The sequence below is a fragment of the Schistocerca nitens genome, chromosome 2 (genome assembly GCF_023898315.1).
Source record: "Schistocerca nitens isolate TAMUIC-IGC-003100 chromosome 2, iqSchNite1.1, whole genome shotgun sequence".
Lineage (NCBI taxonomy): Eukaryota > Metazoa > Arthropoda > Insecta > Orthoptera > Acrididae > Schistocerca > Schistocerca nitens.
In genome coordinates this window covers 150,525,933-150,538,307 of record NC_064615.1, presented here as the reverse complement: position 1 = coordinate 150,538,307, position 12,375 = coordinate 150,525,933, and the positions used below count along the sequence as shown (strand labels likewise).

Genomic DNA, 12,375 nt, shown 5'->3' with positions numbered 1-12,375 from the left:
GCCTACCAACGATACAAATGAAGCAGCTAACAAATTACATCAGTACTGATCACAGTAACAATAGCCACTACAATAAAAACCAAAATAAATGATTTTTGCAGAATACTGCTCACAGCAACAATAGCTACATCAATAAAAACCAAAATAAAAACCAGATAATGAAAATCACTGATAAAAATCAAAGCAATACTAATATTTTATGCTTTGATTTTCATAAGTTATTTTTATTATCTGGTTTTCATTTTGGTTGTTATTGATGTAGCTACTGTTTCTGTGAGCAGGACTCCTTAAAAATCTTTTATTTTGGTTTTTATTGTAATGGCTATTGTTACTGTTATCTATATTGCTATTATTCGTTAGCTGCTTCATCTATATTGTTGGCAGGCTATAAAGAGTCTTATATGTTTGTTCCATTTGCTTTAGCTTGTCAACAGTTCTGTACGAGTATAAATTAGCAACAATTTGCATTATAGCTCTCATAGTGTGCTACATTGAGTTCTCGATGGGCATTACAGGAATTATGTCCATTTACTTGGTTTTGGCTGCATTTGTTGGTTTGTAATGGGTCTATGCCACACACCGTTATCTGTAATATTAATGACTCTCTGCGACATGAGGGAAGTTAGCTTTCACTGAAGTTGATGCTAGTTTGTGAGTTCTTAGATCTGATAATAATGGTTATAATACCACAGAATTCAAATGTCACCTGGCACGAGTAGTGTGCTCACTTGTGTTATGGCTATACGGCCTCTACCACTGGCATTTCAACTTTGATGTGTGCTTGGCACAGGCCTGATAGGTATGTATGCAGCATTGGTAAGTTGTAACCTTTACTTAGGGGCTACATTATGTATTCATACATACCTGCAGGTGAACAGACTCTAAACCACTTTTCTGCTTGTTTCGGTGTTTGAAAGACCGCTTATCTAACTTTTTGCAGATCTATGTATGGCACACCCTTGCACCCGCACCTTTGTAAGTTTTCAAATGGGGATTATAGGATGATGAGTTGTACATCAATTTATATTTTCACTTTATTTACAGTGGTTCTGCTCTTTTAATTTGTGAACTAATGCCTTTTTATGTAGGTCCTGAGAGAAGCTTTCTGGCAAGACTAGCAACTGAGAGGGTTTGCTGTTTTGTGCCAAATAGCAGGGGTGCACCATTTTTAACCTAATTTCCCCTCTGCTATTCATCTTTTTTGGGCTCACATTTTATATATGTTCATGATTTTTTTTCTTCTTAAGAATTTTAGTATAAATTCTGTTGGTTTTTTTTTATGCTAACCATTTGGGCAGGCATCAGTATTTATAACTTTGCAGATGCACCTGATGATGGGACATCACCAGGTTGTGTTTTCATTTTAGGAAACAAAAAATTTTACAGTTGTAATGGATCTTATCACTGATGATGTCTTCTCTCTGCCTGTGAGTGCTTCAAAGTTGACATACCTTTAGCTGATGCTGGTATGTTCCCATATTTTTTGCGGTTGTAACATTTTGGACCTCTAAGTTATTGAAGTTGTTCTTTTTATTTGCTTGAAGAGCTGTATAATTAAAACTTAAATTGTCACATGCATTATCCTTTACTTCCTGTAGTGATTTATGTTTTTGTGGAATCTCTCATTATTGGCCTCTTGCAGTTCATTAAACCCATAATCATTGATTTTTATTCATTAAGTAGCCTGCATATAAAATGCATCCTATCCACTCATCTCTCACTTTGAAATTAAGATAATTTAATTTGTTTTACATTGAAATTATTCTCTACACATATTCTTCCATGGGTGAACAGTTCTCCAATCTTTATGTTAAGACTGTTCTCAGCAATCCTATTCTATGGTAAAGTTCAGAGTTCTGATAGCTTGTTTTAATTTCCCTCACACCTCTTTCACAGTTTTAAAGTGTTACGAAAAAGCACTTAAATATAAGGACCAGCTAACAAGGTTATTTCAACACTTTCAGTGTTTATGATTAAATATCATTTGTGGTCTCTCCTGTTACGCACTTCCACACTTGCCTGTGTTGGAAGTAAGCTTTTATAGCTAACTGCGACGTATCGCAATTTTCTCTCTCTTTTATTTTTTCAATTACTGGACATGAATTAGTGCAGAAGGAACTCATAATGTCACTGTTCTTTATTTATGTCTTGATGTGAACTTTCATGGAGTAACAGAGATACACAGTTTCCTTTGTTTCAAGTAACCATTGTTGTGTGTAATATTGGCAAATTGGTTGGAATGGGCCTATAGTCTGTTGCTTTTTAACCTTTCAGTGAAAAATGGTAATGGTTTGAAACTAAAGGAATAGTGTTTATTTAAACAGTGAACGAATTTAACACAAACTTTTACAAAATGTAAAAACACACAACCTCTAGAAAAGGTGGCCATAGGAATAGCTGTAGCAATTGCACAAAAGATGATTTTCTAGTAGAGACTTGGACTCTAATTCATAGTTTACAACAGTTCTCAAATTTGTATTGCTTTATTGAAGTTGTGCAGGTTTCCTGAAATTCAGGAATGACTTGTGATACTCTCAACATACAGTGTATTTGCATTTAAAGTAAACCTCACAGCATAATATTTTGTAACACTGTCTTCTATTATGCTCATTGCCAAATTCCTTACAAGCAGGTATTTGTATGCAAACATTTTTTGCCATGTTTCTTCAAATGATTCCAAATACATGTATGTTTTAGGTTCTCTGAGACTGCAGACATGTGTGCAAGTTGCGTTTGCATGAGTGTGTGTGTGCTTGTGTGTATGTGAGTCTACTGCTGATAAAGGCCTTAATGGCCGAAAGCTATAATTGTGTGAATCTTTTTGTTGTGCCTATCGCAACTCAACATCTCTGTTATATGGTGAGTAGCAACTTTCCTTCTCTGGTATTGCTATGTTTTAGGTTCTGCATTTCAATCCTGCACTGAACCTCATATTTTGAATACATCTAATGCAATAACTAATAAAAGGCTAAACGGTAATACAGACAGCTTAATGTTTTGCATGGTCAAAGGATTATCACTAGCTGAAAGTGTCAGAACTTAACTGCATATCTTTTACGAACTCATCATGCATCGATCTATCAGAGATAATAAGCCATTACCTTTACTACTGCAGGTGAATGTTAAAGTGAGAGGGAAAATTGAATCATCAATAAGCACACACACAAAAGAAAGATCCTACTGTAATGAGAGAGGAAATTCTGTAACATGCTAGAGAGTGACCACTTAGCCTCTATATTTGTAATCTGAAATTCAAATTAGTGAACTATCAATACAAAAATGCAAAATATGGTACAAAAAGAAACTGAGAAAGAAATGCTGCACATGAAAAGAAAAACCTCCCCCATGAACCATGGACCTTGCCGTTGGTGGGGAGGCTTGCGTGCCTCAGCAATACAGATGGCCGTACCGTAGGTGCAACCACAACGGAGGGGTATCTGTTGAGAGGCCAGACAAACGTATGGTTCCTGAAGAGGGGTAGCAGCCTTTTCAGTAGTTGCAGGGGCAACAGTCTGGATGATTGACTGATCTGGCCTTGTAACAATAACCAAAACGGCCTTGCTGTGCTGGTACTGCGAACGGCTGAAAGCAAGGGGAAACTACAGCCGTAATTTTTCCCGAGGGCATGCAGCTTTACTGTATGGTTAAATGATGATGGCGTCCTCTTGGGTAAAATATTCCGGAGGTAAAATAGTCCCCCATTCGGGTCTCCGGGCGGGGACTACTCAAGAGGACGTCGTTATCAGGAGAAAGAAAACTGGCATTCTACGGATCGGAGCGTGGAATGTCAGATCCCTTAATCGGGCAGGTAGGTTAGAAAATTTAAAAAGGGGAATGGATAGAATAAAGTTAGATATAGTGGGAATTAGTGAAGTTCGGTGGCAGGACGAACAAGACTTTTGGTCAGGTGAATACAGGGTTATAAATACAAAATCGAATACAGGTAATGCAGGAGTAGGTATAATAATGAATAAAACAATAGGCTTGCGGGTAAGCTACTACAAACAACATAGTGAACGCATTATTGTGGCCAAGATAGAGATGAAGTCCACGCCTAGTAGTACAAGTTTGTATGCCAACTAGCTCTGCAGATGATGAAGAAATTGATGAAATTTATGATGAGATAAAAGAAATTATTCAGATAGTGAAGGGAGACGAAAATTTAATAGTCATGGGTGACTGGAATTCGAGTGTAGGAAAAGGGAGAGAAGGAAACATAGTAGGTGAATATGGATTGGGGCTAAGAAATGAAAGAGGACGCCGTCTGGTAGAATTTTGCACTGAGCATAACTTAATCATAGCTAACACTTGGTTCAAGAATCATAAAAGAAAGTTGTATACATGGAAGAATCCCGGAGATACTAAAAGGTATCAGATAGATTACATAATGGTAAGACAGAGATTTAGGAACCAGGTTTTAAATTGTAAGACATTTCCAGGGGCAGATGTGGACTCTGACCACAATCTACTGGTTATGAACTGCAGATTAAAATTGAAGAAACTGCAAAAAGGTGGGAATTTAAGGAGATGGGACCTGGATAAGCTGACTAAACCAGAGGTTGTACAGAGTTTCAAGGAAAGCATAAGGGAACAATTGACAGTAGTGGGGGAAAGAAGTACAGTAGAAGAAGAATGGGTAGCTCTGAGGGATGAAGTAGTGAAGGCAGCAGAGGATCATGTTGGTAAAAAGACGAGGGCTAGTAGAAATCCTTGGGTAACAGGAGAGATATTGAATTTAATTGATGAAAGGAGAAAATATAAAAATGCAGTAAATGAAGCAGGCAAAAAGGAATACAAACGTCTCAAAAATGAGATCGACAGGAAGTGCAAAATGGCTAAGCAGGTATGGCTAGAGGACAAATGTAAGGATGTAGAGGCTTGTCTCACTAGGGGTAAGATAGATACTGCCTACAGGAAAATTAAAGAGACCTTTGGAGAAAAGAGAACCACTTGTATGAATATCAAGAGCTCAGATGGAAACCAAGTTCTAACCAAACAAGGGAAAGCAGAAAGATGGAAGGAGTATATAGAGGGTCTATACAAGGGCGATGTACTTGAGGACAATATTATAGAAATGGAAGAGAATGTAAATGAAGATGAAATGGGAGATGCGATACTGCGTGAAGAGTTTGACAGAGCATTGAAAGACCTGAGCCGAAACATGGCCCTGGGAGTAGACAACATTCCACTAGAACTACTGACGGCCTTGGGAGAGCCAGTCCTGACAAAACTCTACCATCTGGTGAGCAAGATGTATGAGACAGGTGAAATACCCTCAGACTTCAAGAAGAATATAATAATTCCAATCCCAAAGAAAGCAGGTGTTGACAGCTGTGAAAATTACCGAACTATCTGTTTAATAAGTCACAGCTGCAAAATACTAACACGAATTCTTTACAGACGAATGGAAAAACTGGTAGAAGCGGATCTTGGGGAAGATCAGTTTGGATTCCGTGGAAATATTGGAACACGTGAGGCAATACTGACCTTACGACTTATCTTAGAAGAAAGATTAAGGAAAGGCAAACCTACGTTTCTAGCATTTGTAGACTTAGAGTAAGCTTTTGACATTGTTGACTGGAATACTCTCTTCCAAATTCTATAGGTGGCAGGGGTAAAATACAGGGGGCGAAAGGCTATTTACAATTTGTACAGAAACCAGATGGCAGTTATAAGAGTCGAGGGGCATGAAAAGGAAGCAGTGGTTGGGAAGGGAGTGAGACAGGGTTGTAGCCTCTCCCCAATGTTATTCAATCTGTATATTGAGCAAGCAGTAAAGGAAACAAAAGAAAAATTCGGAGTCGGTATTAAAATCCATGGAGAAGAAATAAAAACTTTGAGGTTCGCCGATGACATTGTAAATCTGTCAGAGACAGCAAAGGACTTGGAAGAACAGTTCAGCAGAATGGACATTGTCTTGAAAGGAGAATATAAGATGAACTTCAACAAAAGCTAAACGAGGATCATGGAATGAAGTCGAATTAAGTCGGGTGATGCTGAGGGAATTAGATTAGGAAATGAGACACCTAAAGTAGTAAAGGAGTTTTGCTATTTGGGGAGCAAAATAACTGATGATGGTCGAAGTAGAGAGGATATAAAATGTAGACTGGCAATGGCAAGGAAATCATTTCTGAAGAAGAGAAATTTGTTAACATCGAGTATAGATTTAAGTGTCAGGAAGTCGTTTCTGAAAGTATTTGTATGGAGTGTAGCCATGTATGGAAGTGAAACATGGACAATAAATAGTTTGGACAAGAAGAGAATAGAAGCTTTCGAAATGTGGTGCTACAGAAGAATGCTGAAGAATAGATGGGTAGATCACATAACTAATGAGGAGGTATTGAATAGAATTGGGGAGAAGAGGAGTTTGTGGCACAACTTGACGAGAAGAAGGGATCGGTTGGTAGGACATGTTCTGAGGCATCAAGTGATCACAAATTTAGCATTGGAGGGCAGCGTGGAGGGTAAAAATCGTATAGGGAGACCAAGAGATGAATACACTAAGCAGTTTCAGAAGGATGTAGGTTGCAGTAGGTACTGGGAGATGAAGAAACTTGCACAGGATAGGGTAGCATGGAGAGCTGCATCAAAACCAGTCTCAGGACTGAAGACCACAACAACAACAACAACAACAACAACAACGAAAAGAAAAAGCTGCATGAAACATTGTACCTCACAAGATATGCCAACAAAGGGCCCAAAGAGAACAGAACAATTTTTTTTTTTTTTAAAGGCAATTCAAACAAAGGCTTCTGCAGTGTGACTATATGTGTTATAGTTTTATCGCTAAATGAAATAAGGGAAAGGCAACCACTCGCCTATACCAGACTAATGTGTGGGGCATAGCAACACCTAACAGGAAACCCTATTCCCACTAGCTTTCGAGCTCTTGCTGCTTTTCTTGTAAAAGTGTATAAAGTACACAAATTCTCATGCAGGCACATAACACATTCCCATGGCCATGACAAGAGTCTCTTTGGTGGTCAGGGAAGTGTGAATTTTGTTGTCTGTGAGGAAATGTGTGTGAATGTGTGTAATTTAACTATAAAAAGAGCAAGAGCTTAGAAGTTAGTGTGAATAGTGTTCCCTGTTATGTGTTTCTACACTCCACACATAGCCCTACAGGAGAATGGTTGCCTTTTCCTTATTTTACATACCGTTCCAACCAGTAATTTCTATTTCTGTTACATAGTTTGATCTCTTAAATTTTCAATGATTAGGTACAAAACACAAGCAGCTCGTAGCATTCACACTTCCACTTATTCAAATCTAGGGACGAGAGTGGCCTGTAAACAGCTGACAAATAGTACATATGCATGAAAAGTCTTGTTAGGACAATAAAATTACATTTACCGGAACACATGTGGCCAACAGTCAGGGCTGTGGCTCCCAAGTTCAAGACCTCGACCAAGAAGGACATCCATACTGAGAGCGTGTGATGTATGAAGTTTCTCTGGCCAACCCTGAAGAAGACGTAGAACATCACGTGGCCTCCGTAAATGACGCCTCACTTGTCCAAGTCCAGCCTGTGCTGTTGTTCCTGCACTTATATCCCCAACCACAGTTGGGCACGATGCTTCTGCCAGAAGTCCAAATACACTTCCACATCGGTTCTGAAGGCCTGTAACAGTGAAGGCAAAAATAGCAATATTACGGCAGATCTGAAAAGAAGTGCAATATATTACACCGACAGCCCATAGTAAATTTTGCAGACTATGTTCTTTGTTGTGTCCATTGTAAAACACCTACAACATGCGAAACTATTAAAGATACTATTGGAATGTAAAATGGAACTTCTGGAGCTGAGGCAACTGAGAAGTGTGGAGGGGGAGGGAGAAGGGACTGGACATCCAAAATAACCACATGGAAATCAACATCTATGAATATTCATACTCTCCAAAATCACTGTGTGAAATGCCTGGGCGGAGGGTGCTTCCAACTGTACACATGTTATGTTCACAGTTACATACGGAGTGCGGGAAGAATGACTGCTGAAATAGGTTTGTGCATGATGATACATAGGGGAGTGTAGTATATTCTTAAGATTCTTCACTAAATACTGGTTCTTGAAATTTTGTAAGTAGGCTTTCACAGGATAGCTGAGTACTGTCATCAGGTTTTTCAGCATAAACATAACACTCTCCCATTGGTGAAACAAATATGTCACTGTTTGCCCCTCCCGTCTTTTTATATATATATACTTCCCAATATTCCCAGTTAGTTGAATTTAGTATGGACCACACACACACACACACACACACACACACACACACACACACACACATTTAAGCAATATTCTACAATGGGGTCACTGTGAGCAATCACCAATGCAGACTGACTGCATTTTCCCAGTGAACTACCAGTGAACTGACGTCTGCCACCAGCTTTACCCACATAAATTGTTACTTTGAAGTATTTGTTTGAGTTGACTGGCTTCAATTGTGTCTCATTAATATTTTAGTCAGAGGAAATTATGTTTTAGCATACTGTGCATTTACATTTCTGAAGAATTAAAGTAGGTATCTTTGCACCACTTTGAAATCTCATCACTAAATGAACATTTGTGCAGCTTCTTTCAGGCAGTACTTCATCAAAGGTAGCTGTATAATCAGCGAAAAAGCCTGTGGGTCCTATTAACGTTGCTTGCCAGGTCGTTAATACACATCATGCAAAGTAAGGGAAAAAAACTATACAAACATTCGCAAATTTTAAGGGGACATATATTTTTCTTGAGTACATCGATGGTTCTTTTGTCTGCATTGTAACTCATACCTTCAAGCATCTGAATATTGAAATTCACTCTGAATAGATTTCAATTCATTTTCCCGATGTCATAAATTAGTTTCTGTGTGCAGGGTTTACTCATTTCTGTACTTCCGGCCTTCAGAAGAGTGAGTACCAGATTGTGGTTGCTTGTTGTCATATTATCTGTGCAGTCCACAAAAATACATTGTCAACAGCATGACAGTCTGCCAAAGATGCATCTATGTTTGCTTCTGATCCTCCTCAATTATAGTACACTGACACTTGACCAACTTGTTTAGCACTCGATGATACAATTCAGGAACTGTTTTCCAGTAAAGCACCTCTCTCATCCATTACATGGTTCTTCCAGAGTACAGATTTGGCATTAACATCAGTTTCAGTTTCCTTGGGAGAGCACCACAGACCTGCATCTTCTTTTGAATCTTCCTACCTAATTTTACAAACAATGGAAAATCCAAGATGGAATGTAACAATATTATGAAAAGGAAAGTTGCAACTCACCATATAGGGGAGATGCTGAGTTGCAGATAGGTACAATAAAAAGAGTGTCACAAATATAGCTTTTGGCCAGTAAGGCCTTTGTCAAAATTAGAAGACAGACACACACATACACACTCACATAAATGCAACCCCCACATACATGACTGCAGTCTCAGGCAACTGAGGCCACTCTGTGTGTGGCCTCAGTTGCCTGAGACTGCAATCAAATGTGTGTGAGTTGCAACTGCATGAGTGTGTATGTGTGTGTCTGTCGTCTAAGAACTGACACCATTTGCTGATGATACAAGCATAATTATTAATCCAGTAAAAGAAAGTCCGATAGAAAATGATACAAATAAGGTCTTTGGAAAAGTTATCAATTGGTTTTCTGCAAATGGGCTTGCTCTAAACTTTGAAAAAACACAGTACATCCAATTTTCTGCTGCAAAAAGTGCAGTTCCTTCAACAAATGTAACACATCAACAGAAGGCAGTAGCCAGGGTAGAGCATGCTAAGTTTCTGGGTGTACATATAGAGGAGAATCTTAATTGGAAAAGTCATATTTTGGATCTCCTAAAGCGACTAGGTTCAGAAACTTTTGCAATCAAGAATAATTGTCAATTTTGAGCATGTAGAAATTAGTAAGCTAACATACTTTGCATACTACCACTCTCTGGTGTCATATGGAATAATATTCTGGGGCAACTCAACACTTAGGCAAAATGTATTCACTGCTCAAAAGAAAGTAGTTAGAATAACGTGTGGGGTTCACAGTCGCACATCTTCTAGGTAACTGTTTAAAAGGTTAGGAATTCTTACAACTGTTTCACAGTACATTTACTCAGTAATGAAATTTTTTCTCAACAACATGGACCAGTTTAAAATCAACAGCAACATTCATGATTACAATACCAGAAAAAAGAAAGACCTACACTATTCTTTATTTAACCTATCTTTGGCACAGAAAGGGGTAAAACATGCTGCTATAAAACTTTTTGATAAATTACCAGATGAAATAAAATGTCTGACAGACAGCAGTAATAGTTTCAAAAACAAATTGAAATCATACCTCCTTGACAACTCCTTCAATACCATAGATGAATTCTTGAAAATGAGTAAATAAATCTGGAGATATAATATATGCATTTTGTGCCATTTAAGGGAATGGGATAGATAATAGACATATTTAGGTATAACACTATAATGTTAAAAAACTTGTTCCCTGTGTGCATTTCTTGTGCATTTGACACGTTCCACATGTAACAGTTTTTCTGTGCTATTGATCAATGGAACACATAACTAACTGACGATGGTCTTACTGGCTGAAAGCTATATTTGTGACAGTCTTTTTATTGTGGCTATCTGCTACTCAGCATCCCCTACCTAATTTTTAGAATTTTACTGTCAATCCTGGGTTCCTTAAACTAAAAGAAATAAATAATAATGTGAAATTCTAGTGAAAAGTCTGATTCTTCATCATCTTAACATATGCTTTAATGAAAGTTCTTACTAGGAAAGATATCTGTTAGTAGTGAATATTCTGAAATAACTTTGTTTATACTGTAATTACTGACACTGGAATAGAAAAAAAATTATATTTCATACTGACCTAAGATATTGCTGAGCCTTGCTGCCTTGTGAAGTCCTTCAAGGCTCGAGATAACACTGTCTCGTGCTCGACGGTGCTCTTCCCGAGCTCCTTCTGAGCCCAATAAAAGAGCTAGACTTGAAGTTACACCCAGTGGTACTCCATCTTCACCTAATGCAGCTGACAGCACAGCAAGCATAGAGTCCCAAACACAGCTGAGGACACGGCGAGAAAGTTTTAGACCTAAAAAATGAAAATTTTACATTATGTAAAGCAGAAGTTTGTACCCTTTGTGCATGACACTTTTCACAAAGGACCACCACATGACAAATCTCTCTCTCTCTCTCTCTCTCTCTCTCTCTCTCTCTCACACACACACACACACACACACACACACACACACACACATAGTATGGGGAAATAAAAACATTAAAGACTTAAAGAGATTATTGAATTTGTAATAGATTTATAATTTCTTCATCATAAAAATGATCATGCATTTGATTCAGGATGAGCCTGAACTTCGATGACAACAATTTAAAGGTTGTTCGGGGGTATTTTCTGAGTATTTTGGTATAAGAGACCTGGGGTTTCTACAGGATAATAATTACAGGTAGTTTGATTTCTAACCTACATTTGTCTCTGTATCTCTGCACAACACTGCAATTGTCAATAGTATGCTGCATGTGTCTTGTTTGAAACTAAACTTCTACCTTTTAATCATGGTACTTACTGTTGCGAATAGCAATGTCCACTTTTTCTTCACCCTCAAACTAGCAGTCAGTACTGGTTGGTTCTGTTGCAGTTTTGTTTTTCTGACAGTGTTAGTGGCACACTATCAGAGATACAAAGCAGTATGAATACGTTTACTGCTGAAGAGTTGTTGTTGTTGTTGTTGTTGTTGTTGTGGTCCTCAGTCCTGAGACTGGTTTGATGCAGCTCTCCATGCTACTCTATCCTGTGCAAGCTTCTTCATCTCCCAGTACCTACTGCAGCCTACATCCTTCTGAATCTGCTTAGTATATTCATCTCTTGGTCTCCCTCTACGATTTTTACCCTCCACGCTGCCCCCAATACTAAATTAGTGATCCCTCGATGTCTCAGAACATGTCCTACCAACTGATCCCTTCTTCTAGTCAAGTTGAGCCACAAGCCCCTCTTCTCCCCAATCCTATTCAATATCTCCTCATTAGTTACATGATCTACCCACCTTATCTTCAGCATTCTTCTGTAGCACCACATTTCGAAAGCTTCTATTCTCTTCTTGTCTAAACTATTTATCATCCACGTTTCACTTCAATACATGGCAACACTCCATACAAATACTTTCAAAAATGACTTCCTGACACTTAAATCTACACTCGATGTTAACAAATTTTTCTTCTTCAGAAACGCTTTCCTTGCCATTGCCAGTCTACATTTTATATCCTCTCTACTTTGACCATCATCAGTTATTTTGCTCCCCAAATAGCAAAACTCCTTTACTACTTTAAGTGTCTCATTTCCTAATCTAATACCCTCAGCATCTCCCGACTTAATTT

General features: G+C 38.2%; 1 protein-coding gene across 1 annotated transcript in view; it reads right to left on the bottom strand.

Annotated features, from left to right (window-relative positions):
* LOC126235848 (brefeldin A-inhibited guanine nucleotide-exchange protein 3) overlaps nucleotides 1-12,375 on the bottom strand; it is a 327,111-nt gene that overhangs the window by 77,597 nt on the left and 237,139 nt on the right. Inside the window, exons 17-18 of the mRNA XM_049944714.1 lie at nucleotides 10,856-11,077; nucleotides 7,354-7,621 (exon numbers count right to left, since the gene is read on the bottom strand). Of these exons, the coding sequence (XP_049800671.1) occupies nucleotides 7,354-7,621; nucleotides 10,856-11,077 (490 nt within the window). The remainder of the gene's footprint in view (nucleotides 1-7,353; nucleotides 7,622-10,855; nucleotides 11,078-12,375) is intronic.